The 23,172-nt window shown below is 34.3% G+C and overlaps 3 protein-coding genes across 8 annotated transcripts in view; all 3 read right to left on the bottom strand.

The window, feature by feature from the left end:
- LOC123698897 (zinc finger protein 608-like) overlaps positions 1-10,957 on the bottom strand; it is a 94,822-nt gene extending 83,865 nt beyond the window's left edge. Inside the window, exon 1 of the mRNA XM_045645713.1 lies at positions 10,630-10,957. The gene's annotated coding sequence lies outside the window, so the exon portion shown is untranslated. The remainder of the gene's footprint in view (positions 1-10,629) is intronic.
- Positions 1-23,172, bottom strand: part of LOC123698909 — a 194,707-nt gene that overhangs the window by 138,995 nt on the left and 32,540 nt on the right. The window lies entirely within an intron of this gene.
- Positions 11,412-22,404, bottom strand: LOC123698899 (E3 SUMO-protein ligase PIAS3). Of its 6 annotated transcripts, none has more exons than XM_045645716.1 (13): positions 22,271-22,395; positions 20,897-21,031; positions 20,281-20,449; positions 18,672-18,817; positions 18,130-18,307; positions 17,833-17,934; positions 17,450-17,690; positions 16,980-17,214; positions 16,037-16,194; positions 15,309-15,503; positions 14,824-15,009; positions 14,158-14,248; positions 11,412-12,661 (listed from the first exon to the last, which is right to left on the bottom strand). In XM_045645716.1, exons 2-13 carry the CDS (start codon positions 21,001-21,003, stop codon positions 12,631-12,633), a joined length of 1,839 nt encoding a protein of 612 aa, XP_045501672.1. In that variant the 5' UTR covers positions 21,004-21,031; positions 22,271-22,395; the 3' UTR covers positions 11,412-12,630. The 6 variants fall into 6 exon arrangements, with proteins under 6 accessions (XP_045501672.1, XP_045501674.1, XP_045501673.1 ...); XM_045645718.1 differs by having other exon boundaries at positions 11,412-12,641; XM_045645717.1 differs by having other exon boundaries at positions 14,824-15,006.

Genomic DNA, 23,172 nt, shown 5'->3' with positions numbered 1-23,172 from the left:
TATGAACCACGGATAATTGTGGCGTAAATCGTTTAAAATACGTTCCGGGAACTACAATGGACGAAATTCTGGGAAAGAGATATTAATTGCTACACTTGAGTCAGACGTCGTTTGCGAGAGAATAAAGCGTTTCACTGCACTGAATCCTGAATACAATTATAATAATGAAAATAAAGAACGCTTATTAAATTGTTCTATATACCTACTCGTGCTATGTAAAATTGTAATTATGCAACCTCTTCATAAGTTTTTCTATTCGTGTAAAGCAATATTGTTAATTGTTGTATATTTGTTTAAAATGTTTATCTCTGTTACAGATAAGTTTGAATTTTTTATTTGTATCTTGAGTCTTGACGATAACCTCACTCGGTAATTATAAATTCATGATAACGGTGATGAATCGACGATTTAAACAAAATTAATCGTCAGAATCCTCAAATAAAATAAACTAGACTATCATGATAATTAATAACCATTAAACAAGGGCAAACTATGAAAATAAAACTATTCATATAGAGACGACAAAACATGTGATAAAACTTATGTAGAAACACTGACATTTCGAATTTCGATACATCAAACAAAGTTTAGAGCCGAGCGCTACGAGGATCTTACCACCTCAATTACACCAAAGAAACTGAGGCGAACCGCGGATTAAAAAGTAACCAAACCCGATCAGTTTTACAAACAGTTAAACTTGTTGCCGCTTGAAATTCTAGTAAAAGCGTTAAATATTTATTCAAACCGTGATGAATGCTGGCGCGTTGGCGTCGAGCGGTATTTTCATCCTAAATTTTATCATTTTACTCGTATTGACACATCACACGAGTCGCATTTTAAATTGTATTCAGCATTGAAATTGATCGCCGACCTGTATCATGTTTGACAAGTAATTGGGAGCTATTGATTTTCGACATGCTTGTTACATCGACATTTGCTATACTGATTCGTTTTCAAATACGACTAGGATTGAATATAAAAATCGCATCATCAAATTATTTGAGTTTCACTTTACACACGTCATAAAGACGTGATCGTGAATAAATGATTGTGATAAATGCGTTACAAATGTATTAGCAAGCTTTATTTACTTAATAGAAATATACATATATTATATCTACTTACATAAAAAACGTAATATTTGAATCATAATATATTGTAATGAGAACAGTAACTATTCTGTCGTTGTCGTTCACTTATACCTACATGTTATTAAATTAATGCAATCATTTAGAGAAAATTTACATTTTATGTTATTTATCATTTAATAACTATTGACGTTGACGAAATATGTACAATAGCGTAGGTGTGAATCGCAAACCAATTACTATATACGTAGGTAACTCTTTAAAAGTCATAGTTATATTTAATAGAGTCAAACTCCCTTTAAATCAATTCAGTGCAGCACGATCACTTTCATATTTACGACATTAGCTCGGTCATATTAAATGAAACAAGCGGGCTGACCTCAATATAAGTGTTTATAAAGGTACATACATTATCGGTTTCAAGTTACGGTACATTGTTATTAGCTTGTTAGGCGACACCAGTAAAGCCTTACATCATCTTGGCTCAATGAAGGCATTAGCTTGTAATCGATTCTTGCCTCATAATGTCTTTATATTTAATAGATTATATCGCTACTTGCGTCACACGACAACCGATAGGGTTTGTACTTACCTTAATAGCTTTATAGTGATTTTATTGCGCTCATCAATAAATAATTATGCGATGGCAAGCCGTTAACAGATTTATAGACAATAGGATTATCGTTATCGATACGAAATATTGTTTAAAAAGATACGATTGTAATGGAATATTCTAGTGAGATGAATAATAAATACTACTTGAAGTAGCAACCACACAACATACATAAAATTGTTAACTACGCATTCCTGTAAGCATAATAGAAACGTACAATGTACATTAACGAAATTTACATTTATGATTAAAAATAACACATGCTTAATGTATGTTTAGTTAGCATTAGTTAAAACATCAAACAAAACATTTCGTCGACTTCATGTCAACATCGGATCAATTTCCTTGAGAAATCTTAGAGTACCATACATGTTCAATGTAACGACGCGTTTCGCATTCTAATAATGAGTTTATAGCAGTGCATGGGCTTCGGCTGCTTTGCAATATTGTTGTTTATCTGTTCACATATTATAATATATTTACACAGTATACTGTGTTCTGCAAGTAATAATTATGAGGATATTTAAAATGAAAGTCGAATATGTAAATAAAAATTGATTGATAAAATACACATTTTGCCGACGAACGCGACTGTTTGAATAAATCAATAAAACTGAAAACAACGCATGATATTATGAAATAAGAACAGTTTCTCAATTCAACATTTTCTATGATTTTAAGTTCACAAAAGTAACGATTACGATGACTCATGACGTATTAAAGCTTGTGCAAAAAATTAGGGAAGTAATAACTAATAAGGTAACTAAATGAATTAATAGATAATAACAATTAATATTTACGACTCGTAAGATTTAATTAAACGTAAAGTGTTTCAATTGTATAAACATTATATTATCAAATTATAAAACTTCTATCTATCTGATAATAATTAATATACTTCTATAAAATATTAACTATAATATGAACATTTGTCATATTCTGTTATAAAATAGCAATAGCATAACATGTGTTTTGTCACTCATATTAGTTATTTTTTATAATACGCTTGTCATAATAAATAGTTCATACGTACCTACTTTAAAATAATTTCTGCTAAATTCTAGAATATCCACTTCACAGAATCGTGATTATAATACTTATGTATTCGATTAAGATGCAATTCAAATGGACTTTTCAGACTGTAAGATACATTTTGCCTTCATTTAATCATTTATGTACTGAAATGGTACCTATATAAGAAAACTTGAGCCTCACTTTTACATTTTATTAAGGTTAAATGCACAAACATATTGTGAGACTGAGTGCCCGAAGGTGTTTCACGGTACAATTGAATAGGCTCATTTATATCGCCTAGACTGGGAGATAAGGAACATGAAAGGGCGGGCGATGATGCTAATACAGTGAACTTAACCTGGCCGCCGGCACCTTGCGCGCCATCGTCCCGCCAAACTGGTTCTGTCGACCTTCGTATCGTCTCGCCTGACGCCTCTATACGATCATACTACCCTGGTACCATCGATCGTTATGCTTGATCGATTTTAAGAATCGATACTTTTCGATTCGTGTTTTTTTATTTTTAACTAACTTGACTACAAGTCTACAAATATCTATAATTAATGATGATCAATAGGATAGTTTAACAAACTAAATCTTCTGTGTTGTTAAATTAGGTATATGAGAGAAAAAAAAAACAATTTCGATATGATAACTTAATGCTCAAGAGGATATTTAATGATACGAATATAAGTTACCTCTTGAAGTCACGGAATCCATAGGAAACGAGACAAAACTAAGAAATTGAAATGCCTTCAAAAGTAAGTGAGAACATACAAGTTGGTAATCCGCAATACCGCATAACACACTTTAAAGAAAAAAACATCGAAATTCTAAACTTTCTTTTAACAAACAACATGACGTGAAGACAAAGCCAAAACACCAGAACAATAAAATGTTTTCACTCGCCACGAAATGCGTATGTCTCTACAAATCGTATTCATAATCTATTTATTTATACATATTATCTTTGGCTGTTGCGTTGTGTTCATGTTTGTTTTAAAAATGATCGGAATCGCATTCGATTTATATCCGCATTGTATGCGCCAAGTGGGCGGGTTATCGGGACGATCTGGCCCTTAGCTCTTAGCCCTTGCCGCTATACGGGTGTACACGAATATCATGATACTCGAAAGTCATTTAGGTACTTTCTGAATATCTTTATTATTATTTCTTTACATAAAACTATATCACATTTTACGATTAACTATGTCAGTTGCAGACTTGCAGTAGAACGTGTTTTAATATCAACAAAATGTATCTATCAACACATTTGGGACTAATCCATAGCGAATACCTTAGGACTTTTGTCATATTAACAGAAATAACAAGGCTATTTGGCCTGTCGGTACCAACAGTGTAGAAATTTGAAAAGACATCGGAATGCACAGCGGGTAATGAAAGACTCCTCACTCTAAATGGCGGGTTATTCGTGAATCGCGACAGTATAATCGCGTGAACGCCGTAATTGGCCTTAATCAAGCGAGATGGCGTGCCGCTCGGGGCTATGTCGGTTCTATTGAAACTATTAGTAAACTTTATTGCTCGAATAATTTCATTGTGAATTCACTTGAATCTAAATTATCGTAATCTATACTCGTCTACTGCTATTACGACATAAAGTTATAACTTTTACTACTGTTATTTGTTAGCGTAATAAAAGACTCCTTTTAAAGCATGAATAAGTACTCATTCATGTATTATTTACGGCTCGCTTCTCTGCAGCTCTTTGTGGTTAAAACATAAATTGAGTTATTTATGAAAAGATAATGAGAGGGCTTTTGTGTTGGGAACAAAGTGTCGTCGCCGTTTATGAGATTGTAAGATTTCATGTCTACTCTAGGTAATTGCTTGTTGCGTCACGGTCGGTAATGTCCTTAGAAATTTCTCAGGGGAAATGGATAAACATGAGAGCTCTTATCTACGCATTACTGCTTCGTACAGTGATTTACGATCCGACTACTGACGTGGCGAATGCACACACTCGCTCGGACCGGTTCCGTTCGAAAAGACAAGCCTTGTTGAGAAATAGACGCGAATTGAGTGCTAAACATGTGGACATGTATGCATACATGCCCGACGTAAACAAGTGCTACTGATGGCGCGATAAAAGTATAGCGCCTTGTTTTCAACGTTGTACAACGTTTTCAACAAACATTAAATATACCATCAATAATCATCATTGAATTCCAATATGCAAATGTCGAATCTATAACGTTCAAAATGACTCAATATTCACATTAAGATCCTTCTGGGAAGGATTGTAATTGTCAAAGGAGTCAGGTAGGTATATTTCCAGTAGAAAAAAAACAAAGCATCCAAATGACTCACGTTTTGAAATTACGAATAAAATACGCTCTATTGTTTCAACTAGCAGTTGTTATCGAAACCAATTACAGTAAATAAATTTCAAACGACAGTCTCATTGAGTATTTGATGTTGTTCGTAGGTCGTGATTAAATGGAGCCCCATTACATTAGCATAGCGTTTAGTCGGAGAACAAGTCTCGGAATTGAACATTGGACGCGATGCGCCGCGGGCACACGGCAAATTGCCAGTGGGCGGCGATGTGATCCCGCGACCCCTCGATAAATATTCCATCTAACGTACTTGCATGCCTCCCACCAATAAAACATTTCAATGTCGAGAAACACGATATACAAAAAGAACAAAGCGAAGTCTGAATGTAAATTAAAATTAATCCACCCGGAAAACAGAAGGATATGAAAACTCAAACAAAAGGGACAAAAGAAAAATTTCAAAGTGGAATCGGACGAGATGAAGGAGCAAAAAGAAAAAAGGTTCGTAGAGAGAGAGCTCTCGGTCGGGCCGCGGACTGCGCCGGGTATCAGGCATGCATACCGCAACTGGAGTGTTCAATTAAGCCACACCGAGATCTAATCAAGTGTGATTTTAATAGAGTGCTGTTGATTGAGCAAAGCGGGTCTCGCAACGGGGCTAAATAACAACTAGCCACAAACGTATCATTTCCAATATAAATTTTATTAACAATGCATATAAAATAATTTTCCACAAGGCACATCGAACAAAACAAAGGAAAAGTACACATAAAATGTTTGTACCTATTTTGAATAAATCCATCGACAGCGGTCACGAAGCGACAACATTTGTTCCGTTCCCGCGTTATATTGTTCAGGAAATAAGTGGTGCGCGTCAATGGGCGATCCTATAAAATGTGAATAGCAAATAGCAAAAGTTGTGCCGAGCTTGTAATGTTTCTGTTTCGCGGACCGCCCGTGGCGCCCCCCGTTGTGTTGCCAGGAATAAAAAAACTGTTATAATACGGCTAGCGATACACTAACGAAATGTTTTAAACATTTGCACCGAGAATATCCCTAATTGAATTGAGATACTGAACGCGAACATGCTCATGATTGCACGTTATTCAGACAATAATAGATGCGTATTTATTAGCGTTCAATGTGCTATTAAATGTTCGAAACCGATCTGCATCTCATTTGCTTTAAAGCTTAACATTACGATATCTTGATTCAATTTATCAAACAAGTTTATTTTGCTGTAGCGCAAATTAATTTATACAACAATCATTATTTAAAAAGATTCAGGCATTCAGGTCTCGTTTGTATTCACAGATATAATCAAAACCGTGATTGAAGTACCTAGTCAAAGTTTACAAAATACAATGTCAATATTACATTTACGTAGTTAACTTAAAAAAAATATTGTGTCACCCTCAGATCAGAAGCAGAGACTAGGATGAAATAAAAATCGTGATACAGATTATATATTGTGTGAACTAATTTTATTTCAAAAATAAAGGACATTCAATTTATTTTGTTAAATTATTGCTTACAGAATATAATCGAATGAAACGGTTCTTACTTTGGGCGAACCAACTCATTTATCTACACTAATATTAAGAAGAGGAAAACTTTGTTTGTTTGTTTGATTGTAATGAATAGGCTCATAAACTACTGGACCGATTTTAAAAATTCTTTCACCATTCGAAAGCTACATTATCCACGACTCACGAGTAATATAGGATAGGTTTTATCCCGGAAATTTCACGGGAACGGGAACTATGCGAGTTTTTCTTTGAAACCGCGGGCGGAGCCGCCGGCGGAAAGCTAGTATGTAATATAATGCTAAGAAACATACCAACACCAATTTGTCACATTAAGTTATAGCCATAAACTTCTAATACGCGCTCGTATATGGAAACTAGTCGAAACGGCGAATAGCAAAAAGCGGTTAATGCCATCTATTTAAAATTTGAAAGGATTTAAATATTTATAAGTCACAGCATTGCGAGAGGCTTGTCAGAACAATTTAGTCATAAATTATGTTAATAATCTTCGGTCGTGTTAAAATTACCACGTTTTGACTGATTATACAACTAGCTATGGTATGGACAGCTTAGTAATATGCTAATGTAGCTATTAATCAATTATAAGCTGTTTAAAATACACTTTGCTAATAATTGTATCTTAATTATGTTTACAAAGTAATAATACCGACCTTCTGAGATGATGAGCAATTAAATATAACACGTTGTTACAAAGGTTATCTATCGTTTATATTTCTCTAGATACTGGTACCAAGATTGACTTTAATTAAACATTATTCAATGTTAATATTAAAACAAATAAATGAAATGTTATTGATTTAAAAATAAAAATTAAACTTAAAATTGTGTTTAAACGTTTCTTTTCTGGAGTATTTATATCAGATCTTGAAACTATGTCAATTTTAGAAGACAGAGGACAGGTTCCTTTATACCTGACCGTAATTTATTGATAGTTTAATATAAAATGATGCAATCACACATCAACCACTATAATATTCAGAAATAAACAAAGAGACGGAGTAATGACAAACATTTAGCTTAGCTGCGGTCATTACAAGAACTAAGACAAGAACGTTCCTATAACGAACGTCGCGTCGTTTAAAATGTCTGAGAGTCTGTCATATTGAAGTTCAAGAACATTTCATACTGAGTATTGATTTACTTATTCACTTAAAACTATAATAAATCATGCGACTGAGATTCTCTTGTAGGTATTTGGAATAATTATAATATGGTTTGGTTTGATTTTTTAACATACCTAGTTACATAATATACATATTTAATTTATTCAGATGATATCCAATTCAAAGGTACATATTCTCACCAAAAAAAAAGGAAAAAAAAACCGCATAATATTTCATCGCATTAAATGCTCGAAAAGCGTCTAATACCATATGTTCACACAAGCCTTTTTACACTGTAATAAAAGTAAAGATAAGACCGCGACGTATGAATAAAATATATCACTTTTCCGATGCCAACACCAATATTGAATCTAAAAATCATAACAAAGGTAAAATTGCCCTATTGGCCCGTTAGTCACAAGACTGTATCTGTACGACCGTCTGCAGACAGTAGGTAGGTGTCTACTTATCATTCCCAAGTGCCCATTGAGTTCGACATCGTAGTTTAGGACCCTTAAACCTCTTCAGTGAATCCTTTGTGTAACAACGCTTTAACGTTTTATAAAGACTTTATGTGTCAAGCATTCGTTAAATCCCAAACTAAGTACGCATCTGAATTGAAAATTCAAATCGCTTAGGCTCAAGTAATTTGTTTTACAAATATGTTATGTATTTTTGTCACCTTATAAATTTATATTTACATAGCTCATGAATTTATGATAAGATAAAGTAGACAAATATTTATGGGATACATCGAGTCGACATTGTTTATGATATCATACGCGTGAATAATGGTTATTCAAATATTCGAGATTGAAAAAGTAACAGGAGAAACTTCGCGAAGAGTCGTCATTTGGAGATATTATTCCTTTGAGAATTGAGGTGGACTTACATAGTAAAAACACTGTTATCTTAAAGGTTCAGATGCCAGCACATCTCAATAGTGATATAAATAGATGACTATTATCTTATATTTTAAGACTTATTAATTTAAAATGCTTTTAGATTTTATATAACCTACTCTTTTTGTGTTCTTGAGATAAGTTGAAATCAACAAATAAAATTTTGAATAGTTTGTTGATTCGCATAATTATATACCTAAGTGATTTTATTAGTTTATCAACCCTGTCTGTTTGTGTAGTTGCCAATAGGTATCACGATTGTTTTATGTTTTGTCATTTCTTGAAAAACTTACATATTTTATTTTCTCTGGACTTTAAGTGCATTTTAAATGCTTTTTAAAAATTATTTCGTAAAACGTTTTATTTGTATTAAATACACCAAAGCACGGTACTTTTATAAATTTTATATTTTGTAGCGTAGGCGGCGCGGCGCAGCGTGAGTAATAAAGTAAATGATTATTCAAATAAGATGGTTCGTTTCATAATTAATTACCCATGTATTACCACGCCATGATACCTAATATAGACGGACAAAAACTTCATCAAGTTTCGGTTATGTTGATTTTACGATAAGCGTTCAGCATGTTCGCCGGTCATTATAATTGAAAAAAAATTTGATATACCTAGGTACCTTTAGGTTTTATGAATGCATAATATAGGTAACTTTTTAGGAATTACGATGAAAATAATTAAAGATTTAATGAGAGCGGAGATGATATAACTTATATATAAGTTTAATTATTTTATAGGTATTGTAAGTTTTATTATTTTTAATACATTGAACAGGTAGATTGTTTAATTAAAATTCTATAACCCGATATTAATGAATGTGACATGTCACATGGCGTATATAGGTATTATGGAACAGATATGTACATATACCTATGATGTAACGTAGCCTTTTTTATCGTGCGACGAATTCCGCTCATAAAGGAACAAAATAAGGAAAAAGATCGCTCGTTCTTGTGCCGATTCATTTAGCATACAAATGCTTCCACTTAATGCTACATACATGACACCCATGGTTCTTTATCAAAGATTCTACTGTAATAGTACAAATGTCTTTGAGCCGGATTTGCTTTGGAAAATAAATACAAGTAGGTAACCTAGTTAGGTACCTATAAATATTTTTATTTAGACTTCGAGTAAAACTGTAAAACTATCGATAGGTAGGTAGTTAACGATAGTTGATGTACTGGCCATTAGAGGTCTAACAAACTAAACATCAACCATAATTTTCAAAGTAGGAATTTATGTTTATTAAATGTTAAAAATTATTATAAACATTAAATAAACATAAATATTGAACTAGCAAAGAAATCAAGTTCCTTTGAAAAATAATAATAACTCAGCTACTGAAATCTAATTGAATACATCTACTTAGCGTCGTGACAATCGCGCCATTGTCGCCGCGTTCGAGTCGCTCTTTATAAAGACGCCGTAGTAGCTTGGTAGGTACATAAATGACAGCTGTTTATTGACTATGAATATCCATATTCCATTACGCATCCAATTTACATATTAAATTAATCTATGTATAAAGCCTATTACGGGTATAAATAATCCTATTATAAAGAGAATATCTGTCTCTGAGCTCATATTTTTCTTTCTTAACACATTCGGTGAGCAATTTAGGTAAAGCTTTAAGCTCGTGGTATTTATGTCGGTTGTTGAGCCTCGCCTTATCGGCTCCCTTGTCGTCTAATGGGAAGGCAAACAGCCCACCGCTTGTTGACACGGTACGGTTCGGAGTCCGGGAGCTTTATAAATATTACGAACGAGGCCAGCGAGAGCCATTATCTCATTAAGAAAAGGCATAACTCTATTCACCCGCCTTATTAATAAATGGAAGTACGGCAGACGCATTCATAATACCATGAATCATTTTACATTTATAATTTATTAGGTAAGTCTAGTCGAAATCATAAAGCTTCCCATAATTTTCATCGCTACGATACATCGCGCGCTCGCGTGCACCGCCGCGCCGTGCCGTAAGACGTTAACGTGAACCCATTTACATACTAGTTATTTCGACGTTAATTATGCTAAAAGCGCTTACCTTAAGCTTTGCCGGCTTGTTTCACACCGCCAAAACAATCCACAGCTTTGTTTCAATATGCGATCGATACGCACCGACCGACCCTCTACACCGTAAAAGCAAAGTAAATTACTTTTAATCACCATTCAGCACATAAACGAACACGGCCGACCCGTTTCACAATTTAAGTCGTTTCAAACATAACACATACACGTTCAATAGAACATACAATCGCCATTCAATCCTTGGGGCCATGTAATCAAATCCATAGTAGGTATAAACAAATAACACTGGTGATTTTACGGTAGAAACACTAGTTTGGCGTATTGCACGTCAGCGCCGCATCGAGTCGGCGGATGACCGCGGAACTCGAGTGAAGCGAGGAACGCTACGTGTCCCCCGGCACCGAGACCGGTACGACATGGGAGTGAGCGGGATGTCTTTATGTTGCACGCATCTAGCGAGAGGGAGATGGCGGCCTTTTTACAGGCTGTAGAAAAATGAGAAGGGCGCATACTGATTATGACCGGCGGCGTCTGCCGTTGCAGCATTTACTATCGCGGATTTATCCAGTGAATAGATAACGATTGAAGTGTCGTCGGCGGCATAGTCATGGACGCCCATTCATTATAATAATTATCTGACAATTAAAGCTTCATCTTAGGCCATTGACCTTTTCACTTGCTAACTATCGAAAGGTAACTTAACTTTCGTCTGTTATAACTTATATCTAAGGGAGGGAAAATAAACTAGTGGTAATTTGTTGCGAAAATATATTTTTGGGGAAATATTAAAACACAATATTCTCATATTTACATTTAATTGTATTTATTGTGTCTACCTTACGATATAATCTTGTTATTAACATTAAATCTTTAAAATGTAAGTAAGAGCACTATATAAGCGCCGTCACAAACACTTTATTAAAGTAATATTATCAGTACTTAGGCTACTTCTTAATTTTAAATACAAATAAATATTTCAAACGTTTCTTTAGGCAATATGTAACTATAAAAGACGTGTTAATTATACAACTTATTACTCAAGAACGGCTGAACGGATTTTTTTATTATTTTTATTGCATTTGTCTCAGTTTGGGAAATTAAATTAATACCCTAACTGTTAAAAATTTTAAAACTACCCGGAACCGAACCGAGTAGCCAGAAATCATTTTTTTACTACTGTTACTATAGAACGTATAGGTTAGTATAATTTTTGACATTGAAATTATTCATTTTAAGGTATGGTATTTTCTTGGGTATTTTGGACTCATTGACTTTTTGTCATTTCATGGTTTTGACTTTTGATAAATATGTAGACAATAAAGTATTAAAAAAAAGCCATTTAAATAATTTTGAATATCTGTTAAATGAAAATTTCAATAATTGCCAATCAATGCGCATTTCATCTAATTAAATTCTAATGAAAAAGTAGTTCGTAAATAAAAATATTCATACACACATATTATTTGGTTTTACACCTTTACAAAGAAGATTGTACACGCATACATACATAATAGTTAGAGTCATTGTATCGGACTTATTTAGATTTAAATAATATCAGGTAACAAAAGCTAATCGTAATTATTTACTATCTAACTGTTAATTTACTATCATTCTGTGAGATTTCTTAGAGGTCAACTAATCGAGATGTAATGAAAAGAAGTGTTTGTAAATACATATAATTATTGTACGATAATTTCCGACATGTAGAAATACTTATCTATACTATGGAATATTTATAATGTCCGCTACGCTATGATTGTTATGATGTTCAGTATTTTATTTGCAATAGAAACAACTTGTATGGAAGGTGTTCAAAATTGCATTGTACCAACATTTGAGACGTGGAAATGAAATGTATTAAATTTGAAAATCTTTATTGATGTTTTTAACACTGAGTAGTTCGATAGTTTATTATTATTATTCTATTATGGTTGAATAACGGGCACTTCCGCGTATGTAGATTCCTCGTCTTCAGAAGAATGACCGCTGGCGTACGCCGGCCGGCCACTCTTCTCCCTCAGTCAGTATCTGGTGAATAAACAATTGTTCTGAAACGTGAAATTGTTTTATATGAAGAACACAATGAAATAATCAAATCAAATCAAATATGTTTATTTTATATGATTTGATTTGATATAAATATGTCTATTACGATCAGTCTTAAGATATCAGGGTAAATAAATTTACCTGGGTAAAAAAATAAATTTAACGGGATCTACGAATTGTAATATTATGTTTTTTTTTTTTGGTTGTTCATTGATAAAATTTTTGATATCCCATATACATATACTGTCAAAACAAAAAAATATTAGGGAGGGTTAGTTTTCAATGACCGGCAAAATTTTCAGAAATGGTTCAGAATCGATAACATTTTCGATCTAATGAAAAAAAAAAAAAAACGTTTTTTTTTAATTATATTTCATTCCTGTCCGCCACTAAAAAGCGAACGTGTGGACATTACAAAAGCACAATTCAGTTCAACAACCTAGATAGGTAGAAGTTAGCACACACATAAATTTGGCGATGCGCGCACGCACACAAGTGCATTGATTATCGCGTGTTTACAATTTAGGAAATTTATAAGACATTTTCAAATGAATGCTATTTTTTTTTATTCGACAATAATATTTTAAATGTACCTTTGGTTTAATATCTAGATCTTTATTTTAAATTTTGGCTGGTCATTGAAAACTAACCCTGTATGAGATATTTTTTTTTTTGTAAAAATTTAATATTAGTATGCTAATGATATTACTCATAAATATCCGCTGTTGTTTGCATACAAATTAGTTGTTTTTAACATATCAAGATAGCCATACAATTTCTTAGATATCGGACAACGCTCTTTACACGTGGGGTCATATATGAGGTTAGAGAAGAGACATAAAATTTCAAACAATTTAATTTTAATATATTAACGGTGTTTTAAGGAAAACCCCAAATGAAAACAAAACATACAGAAAGGGTAATGCTATTGTAATAAAATTATAAAATTTGATAAAATATATTATGTAATAGTAAAGTTAAAATATTTTAGAATATAGAAAAAAATTAATCTTATTAGTGTTAAAAGTTTAAACCCATTGATGATATTCTTTTTTGTTTTAATATTTCCGTACAAAGGTGATAACATTATTAATTAATACGCTAAGCAAAATCTTTGTATCCCTATTATTACGAAAAATGTACGGACGGGGCAGTATCTGCCAAGAGGAGCAGTCTAAATGCGGATAATATTACGTAAAGAAAAGGAAAGTGATACAATCAGTAGTGAAACTCACGAGTAGAACTCACAGTAGTGAAAACGTTCGAAACGGATCACAAACAAATAGTATCGGCATTCTTGAAAAATGCCGCACCTATTGCCTATTGTGTATACTGATGTTGGAACTCGGATTCACTAAACCCAATTTTGGTCAGACCCCGAAAACGCTCGTAAGCGAAAAAATATAAAGAAAACACAATGCGTTTTGGTCAGAAAAAATAAAAAATAAACATCGCGCGAAAATTGTGTGAAAATAAATCTTCTATAAAGTTAAATTACCTTCGATAGTCGTGCGAATCCCGCGCAGAGTCAGCGTACGGAGCCCAATGTGAAGGTGATGTTTCGTTCTCACGGTCGCTGTTACTTGTACCTGCGAAAATATGTTAATCATTGACTTGTTAGTTATTGTAAACAACTTGACACACTATCAAATCAAAAGAGATGCTAGATGCAGATACTATGACATGTTCTAGTGACATTGTCCTTTACAAACAATATCCCGATTGCTGGTAACAAGTACCAGGCGAGCAGGACGCACCAAGCACTTCCACACTTCGTACTTACAGTGTTCAATCTGTTTATCAGGCTCATCAGGCGGGTGTGTGGGCACGGCGAATAAACAGCCAGATAGATAGCTATAACATGTTCTATGGCCGTTCCCAATATTCAAACTACGGTTATAGATATCAGCTATCTCCGATAGCTAGTAAGGTTCTATCTATCGTAAGATAGAAAAGATATTGGGAACGGCCATTACTGGCTGTTATTGGGACGCCAAAACAAAAGATAGATAGCATTTACTATCTTTAGTATGTCAAACCGAAGATAGATACGATATTGGGACCGGCCACTAGTGATATTGTCCTTTACAAACAATATCCCGATTGCTGGTAACAAGTACCAGGCAAGCAGGACGCACCAAGCACTTCCACACTTCGTACTTACAATGTTCAGTCTGTTTATCAGGCTCATCGGGCGGGTGTGTGGGGTGCGCGGTGTGTGCTGTATGCGCGGTGTGTGCGAGGGGCGCGCGGGGTGAGGTCGGCGCGGGGGGCGAGGGGCTGTCCAGCGAGATCACACCGCACGCGCCGCTCGGGGATCTGTAGCCGCTCGATGAGACTGCTTCAGCTGCTGTACACAGATTAGATATTAGAATTATGGAGCGGATGGACGTGGTGGTCGACAGCTGTGGCTTAACGCATGTTAATATAGTATGGACAGGTTATTAAAACGATGTTGAAAGATTTTCTCAATTGAGTATTTGAAATATTTTCCTCAATAGGAAGTAATTTAGGCATATTTTCAACACATGGTCTTACTTTCATCATCATCACAATGCCTAGAAGTAATGATGGTAAAAGTGAGTAGATAATTTAAAATATCAAAAATTCAATTTACTAATAAATATTTAGGTACAAATAATTTCATACCATTTGAGGAATAATTCTCTTCTTTGGGTGTTACAGGTGCAATTGGTGACGACTTGGGTGCGGGTGTCTTCCGTTTGAGCGGCAACTCGTCCTCCGAGTCCGATGTGAGATCAACCAATACTTCTGTGGATTTGGGCGTTCGGTTCTCACCGACCGCCGCTTTCTTTGCTCCGTTACTGTCCAGCGGTATCACTTCTGTCAGTGTACAAAATTAATTATCACTTATTACATAAATTACATTTGTAATATGTGCAAGAAAATTATGTTTGGTGAAGTTTAAAACAATTCTCGCAACATTAACATAATAAAACAAATTTTGATAATAAAAAAAATATCTTATGAAAATGGATGATAAATGTTCGATATCTAGATAGATATATAACCAACTATTTCACGACAAATGCGAATGAAATCCATACAAATCTAGATTGCAATCACATACTTTCCACCCAGTACACAAACAAAACCGCTATACCAAGATTGGTATAGCGGTTTACCCAGATCAATAGTCAAGTTATTGACGTGATAACGTCTTTAAAATCGTTTTAGTCGGGTGACATGTTCAGAAACTTGTGTCACACCAAAACCTCACGAGCGCGATCGCAGGTATAACGAGAGAGAGACGGACCGATCTCCCGTCTCATCTCGAGCGCTGCCACCAATAAGACGTTATCACGTAAACATCTCGATCGTAAACCTACTTTACAAACAACCAATTATTTATTTACCCAGATCGTCCGGTATGAGCGTGACGGGCTCGGCGGCGGGCGCGACCTGCGGCACGCGCGGCGGCGGCGAGTGCGCCGACCAGCTGCCGTCCGCGTGCAGCTGGATCTCGTTGCAGTCGCCCGCCAGCCGCCCCGACGTCAGCACCTCTTGGAAGTAGCTGGGCGGAACAATTGTGATATTTAAACTTTATGTTACAGTAGAAAAAACGTTTATATCCATACTTAATATTATAAATGCGAAAGTAACACTGTCTGTCTGTCTGTTACTCAATCACGCCTAAACTTCTGAACCAATTTTCATGAAATTTGGTATGGAGATATTTTGATACCCGAGAAAGGACATAGGGTACTTTTTATCCCGGGAAAATGACGCAATCCCGGAAATCCCACGGGAACGGGAACTATGCGGGTTTTTCTTTGACTGCGCGGGCGAAGCCGCGGGCGGATACCTAGTGTAAAATAAATGACAAATTATTCTAGTAATCTATAGATATCACACACATTTACACACGTTTCATCATAGACTAACAATCAGAGAAATTAACTCTTCAGCTTAAGCATCAAATAAAGATTAACAGATAAATTAATTAAAACATTTTCAGAAAAATTTTCACACACAGCATGATCTGATCCCATACTAAGCTTTCTCTTGTGTTATGGAAACAAGATGACTGATATACATATATAATTTTAAATAAATACTTATATAGACAATTAACACCCAGACACAGACAATATTCATCACACGAATATTTTCCCCGGTTTCCCTACACACAACCTCTGGCATAGAAGGCAGGGCCATTAATTATTATTATACAAATATTTAATCCTATTTATCTCCTTTAATATGATAAAAATATTCACTGATCACATAAATAATGTACCAAAAATACAAAAGATAATGGGCATTAACAAATTATTTAAAATCTATAAATTGTCTCACCCGTCAACTACCAGGGAGTCATAAGGCGCGGGGCGGTCGCACACGGGGCACAGCCACGTGGGTTTCCGCTCGTTCATCTGCAGGAACAGCGACGCGTCGAAGCACTGCAGGTGCGGGCAGTTCGCCGGCCGGCACGGGCACGACATGCGCATCTTTCCCAGCGGGCACATTAGAGATACGCGGAGTGAAGTTGTTGCTATTTCACTGTCGTAGTCTTCTGAGAGCTTCTCTTTGACTGTCATAGTGAAACGATAAGCATCTTTGAACGAACACTTTAAGAAATCAAAATGTTTTAATTTTGTTTAAAAATCTGTTAAGTTTTTTCGTAATTAGAGCAATATTTAATTAATGAAATAAGAATTCATTTCACCAGTATTCACAATGTTATAATATTTAATAATAATTAAGAAATTCATATAGCAATTTAGAAAGCATATTTCCTACACAGCATATACACCAAACCAACTCACTAAGCGATCTAGTGTAATCCGGATTCTTGGTCCCCTTATTCTTTAAGCGCTGCAGCAGTTCCGCTGACGTGAGCTTCTTAACCATAAACACGCTCAGTACGTAGGCTCTCGTGAAGTCAGCAGCCCATGATACATGTATAGTGTTCGCTACAGTTGGTGACAGTTTGACGAGGGAGGAAATGTTTACTGGCCGGGGAGGCCGCTTTGGTTCTGGCGTGGGCTTGTTTGTGGGGATTGGGTTCTGGAAAAAAAAGCAGAGTATGAACGACAAGTATTTGTTTAGTTTGAGAAGTATACAGTGGACAATAACTAATTTTTATCAATTATTATATTATGAATTTAAAGAATTAAAGGGACTGAAAGTAATTATTAGAAATACTTACTGGTAGTGGACACATCTTATTGTTTACTTTAACATTAACACTAGGTGGGAAGTAGTCTTCTTGTTCACATGAAGTTTCTAATAGACAAAATCTTAGCTGCGCCTGTTGAAAATAATATAATCAATGTAAATTACTACATACTTCTATTTTATACTTATATTGAAATGCAAATTTCATGTAGAAATAATACAATTAAAATACTTATTTGACTTAGAACTACATATCTGTAATACAAACTTGAAATCTTTAATAGCAAGCAAAGTTAACAAAAACTTGTATATCCTAGTTAACAATTACCTGTATAACATAATCCAGTTTATTACTAGTGCCAACAACGTCTTTCCCTGAAGCGATTTCTGTAGCCTGTTGCGGTGTGAGGTGGAATATAAATGTGCCTTCTTGCATCCGACCAGCTTGCATCGGCATCATGGTTGATGGCTTCATGAGTTCCGCCAACACATCATAGAAAGGTAGCCTGGTAATAATTAAACTATTTAAAAAAGTGGTGCTAGGATTTAATAGATGAAATTGCATATGCTCTTTCAATGTCTGATAATTGAAATTGCAAACAGTCTGACAACTGAAATAGCAAACAACTGAATAAGTTGATGGTTTTTATTTTGATCTAATGCCTTGCATTCAAGGCACCGCGAGCTGTATCCATCGCTGACAAATTTGTCATCATTCAGCCATACTACCCAAGGTCGGCCCTTGCGTTGCACATACATACACAGATTTATCTCTTACGAAAATAATTTATGACAAACAAAATAAAAACAACATTACTAACAAATTTTACACATCCCATTAATAAAACCATCTATTCCTACACTACTCACTTCTTAAACTTAACATCAGGGTGCACAGGGAAGGGCGGCGGTATCTGCGCGGAGGGGGACGGGGACGGCATCGGCGCGAGCGTGGCGCCCCCCGACCCGCCGTACCCGTGGTACATGCTGCTAGCGTACATGGGATTTTGATGGCCCTGATGAGGAAACAACATTTAAACTCAAACATAAACTCATAATTCCGAAGCTTCTAGAAGCACTTTTGAATCGTCATAACTCAAACATAAAAATTTATCTATTCAAATAGATTTCTTCTAGATTGTAGAAGTACTTTTGAATCGTTATAACATAGTTTTACTATGTATCACCGATTATATTGAATTAAAAAAATATTTATATATAGCATTGATCTATTTTGCATTATTGAATGAGAGTTGATTATTGCTTCGCTCGGAATAACAAAAATAGAACAATATACATATAGATTATGTTACACGGTTGTTACACATCTAATTATCTTTCAAACTCGCTTATTTGCAACAAGAAAGAAAGACAAACACTTTCGCAATTAAAATATTAGGATATCTATTAATGTAATATGCTAATCTTGTGAATATCCTAAAATGGTTTTGTTATTGATAAAAATTAATATAAAATATGTTTTTCTACATCTGTATCTCAACTATTCAACATTATTATGTACATTGTGAATTTATAGAGATAACATTTAGGAGCTACAGACACTAATTTTGAATTTATATAAAAACATATCAGCATGGGTTGAACTCAACAGAACTAAAACTGGCTATAAGCAAGCTTTTAACAAAGAGGACAAATGTGAACTTGTGAAGATTGTAGACAAAAATATTTTCAATCCCAGAAATAATCGCACAAATAAATATATAAAACTAAACATGAAAGGTGAAGGAAAACATCGTGAGGAAACCGACATGTCGAAGAATTAAAAAAAAGTTCGACGACATGTGTCATCCGCCAACCCGCACTTGGCCAGCGTGGTGGATTATGGCCTGTACCCTCATAGGAGGCCCGTGTCCCAGCAGTGGGAATGTATATGGGCTGATGATGAAACATTTAATTGCATACACTTCCATTCTTACAATTCAAACACAAATTACACAAACTACAACTATACACATAAAACCATTATAAAGACCTAAGGAATACTAAACTAAATAATCTTGCAGGCCAAACATAAATTTCATTCCATTCCCTAACGCGTTTAGGTATAGCTATACCACAAGATATTATTTATATAAAAGGAGGTATACCATATAAGGTGAAAGTATATAATCAGTACATAAACGACAGAAAATCCATAAGATCATGATGTGATGAGTCTGCCTGCAATCTGCATCTTATTTCTCAAAATTTCATAAGCTAGTTGACTTTTAGGTTTTTTTTTGTATGCACTTCTTGCAACTGATATCTCAACCAGAATGTTTCTATATTGAGAGTGGATTTTTTTTTCCAATCTTATCACTTTTTAATATGTAAAACATTTCATACTCAACTTCTAAAAGCCTGGATACTACCCAACAAAACATACATGCATTTACTAAGGAACCAAATCAAAACTAAATGAAATACAATGCTGACAGGTGACACAAACTGCACAACACCAAACACAAAGAACACTAACCGTGACTGGTAGTGTCTGTGACCTGGAATCCTGTGGATTATTGACTATACTGTACCCACTGACCACTGGGTGTTGGTACATGTTGCGGGAGCCCTGGAGCGCGGGCGCTAGCGGGTCTTTGCCTTGCGAGTTTGTGCCTGTTGCACCAGACTGTATCCCCTGGTTGTTCCTGAAAAAAATTTCAAATTTCTCCATTATACAAAGAATATTCTCAATATTCCTACATCACACATATAACATGCATTTTCTGTCTCTGGCCGAAAAAACACCCACCACCAAGCTAGACATAACATCTATGTATTCATGCTTCGTTTTCTATAATATTAATTTTTATTGAAAAAGACCTATTCATTCCTGGAATTTTTCAATAGATATACAAGGACAATATGTGAAATGTGATAATAAAATTAGAAATAATCATCAAGAACACTTGTCCTTGCATATCAGCGTTGGACAGATTACAGTAGAGGGTTTCTCCCAAGTATCTTTATGGTCTACATAGACAGACACACCGGTTAACATTGAATAGCCTGCTTAAAGCTTTCTATGAGCTGGTCAGCAAGTTGAATCCTACTGACTGGAGCTTGCGCCACAATCGCAAATTATTGACACTTGCCTAGAATAGCCCTTATTTTTGGTTCTTATTTCAGAAGAATTTCCATTTGTGGCTGGTGCACTCTGGGCAGCGTTGACTACCCTCGCTGAAGACCTTGTTTTAACCATTGTTGACGACCAACTTTTTTCATGTCAACTGAAATTAAGGAGTCCGCAAACGGACAGACAATGCTATTACACAGCTTAAGGCAGTATTGGTGAAGTTCTGGAAAATTTCGGAGATCCTTGACAACGCGACATCTTATTTCTCTTACCGAAGTTACATTTGCTGGGATTAAGGGAGGTTTAAACATCTGCAATTGAATAATTACCCATTCAATGTCTACAATGGTTAAAACATGTCTTGCAGCTTGAAATCGGACAAACCGCAAAGCCAAAAACGAAGATAAAGATTTGTAATAATGTTGGCGGTCCCTTTTGTTTTAGAAAACAGATAAATTATTCCACTGCAGCTGTGAAGCTAGGGAAAAAATAAAATTAATTCCTTAAATAGGTAATGGACAAAATAAGGATAATAATTGGGTCAACAGGAGCTGATCAGTAAGAGAAATAAGTTGAATTTCTTGTCCAAGGAAATTTTCCAGAAATATACAAGTATCATCAAACTAAAAAAATAAATGATCAACTTGCTAGTACTAGTGTCGTTATTGTGGAAATAGGATAATAAGGACCACCACTTTATCAGACTAATAATATAAGTAGCATATACATTAAGATATACTTCTGGCTTATTGATTCAGGAAAAGCTCCTAGTATTTATTACAAAGCTTTATGGTAACTTGCATTAATCTAAATAAATCAGAACTAAGTGAATGCTGAAGTTGAATGGAAAATTAAGAAGGAAAACACGAGGGTTGTTCTTAAATTAAAACAAATGAATGTGAGTATAAACCAACATTAATTATTAATAATATTTTGCAGAAAGAAGAGAGCAATTCTACATAGTGAATACAACTTGGTAGTTCACCAAATCAAAACCCCTTATTTTACAATACAGGATTATTTTAATTTAATACAATATTTAAAAATTTAAAATAATATTTATAACCGGGTTTTCGATAAATTTAATTTTATAGAGAGGAATCTTAATGAAAATTAATATAAAAATATTTATTTAGTTTTCTTCGGGCTCAGTGCTCCATAATCTAGTTCTGTTACACATCGTAGGGGGGTTTGCATTAAACAACCACGTTTGCTATTTGTAAATATACCGGCATCCGAAACTTACATACAACAGCAAGTTAGAATGCCTATGTTTATTTTCTATACTACGGAAAGGTTAATAACTTTAATAAATAATCAATGAAACATTGTATTGTAAACGTATTTAGATTAGAAACGGTATGAATGTAAGCAATAGATTCATGTTACTTACCATGCTATGGCGCTACTATAATCGTAATATCTACTCATATTAAGTTTAAGTTATAAAAGTTACACTGACATTAACAACACTTATAAAATTAAAAACAATCAACGTCTTTCACAAAACGCCATAACTTGACTATCATTGACTATTCTTGACGCTTGCTGATGAGCGGCCACATTGGATACGGCATAGACAAACTCATATGTTCTCATTAATAAATATGTTAATTGTTACTGAATCAAGTACACAGCAAATACGTTGTGGAATCGCTGTTCTCTCGATAACATATCTTAGACAAGAAGTTTCAAGACGGATAATATGAAAACAATCGTAAGTAATAAAAGAAATGATTTTAATTTTACTTTTAAAAAATATTTTTTATTCATAGACAATAAGTGATTTCGACATATCCTTTTCCTGAAGGTTAGGGTTGTACAAAGAATTTTAAATGTATGTTCGGATATTTTACATTACATTTAGTCATAAGTATTATTTCTGTAATAAAAAGTCTTATGTGAATATCCCAATTGTTTTATATTTACAATTTCTTAGCTTTTATTAATTTTGGAAGTGAGAATTCATTAAAATACCATTAAATAACTATTTCACATTATATTAAAGTCAGTACAAGTATCCGAATCACGAACTTTTAAAAACTTTTTAATATTATTTCAACTTTAGATAGAATAGTATTGCTATTATTTATTGTAAAAAGAAATTTAAAAATAAATATTTAAGTTTTATTTTTCTTATTTTATTCTTATCCAATATTTTCATATTTCTCGATTTCTTATTGCAAAAACAGGATCCGGATATTTACGTCACATCCGTTCTTCCGTCATTAGGGTTATCAAAACAGAAACATATTTTATTAAATCTTGATTTCCTAAAATTACTAAAGAGTTTGT

Source organism: Colias croceus, chromosome 17 (genome assembly GCF_905220415.1).
Source record: "Colias croceus chromosome 17, ilColCroc2.1".
Taxonomy (NCBI): Eukaryota; Metazoa; Arthropoda; class Insecta; order Lepidoptera; family Pieridae; genus Colias; species Colias croceus.
This window is presented reverse-complemented; position numbering and strand designations above follow the sequence as displayed.

What these genes read in the sequence shown, in the direction of transcription:
- LOC123698899 (XM_045645716.1), bottom strand. Translation starts at nt 21,003, where the DNA reads ATGGTTAAAACAAGGTCTTCAGCGAGGGTAGTCAACGCTGCCCAGAGT. An exon ending in AACTGGATTATGTTATACAG is followed by an intron (nt 17,935 to 18,129) that starts GTAATTGTTAAC and finishes TATTTTCAACAG; the next exon opens with GCGCAGCTAAGATTTTGTCT. An exon ending in GGATTACACTAGATCGCTTA is followed by an intron (nt 17,215 to 17,449) that starts GTGAGTTGGTTT and finishes TCACTATGACAG; the next exon opens with TCAAAGAGAAGCTCTCAGAA.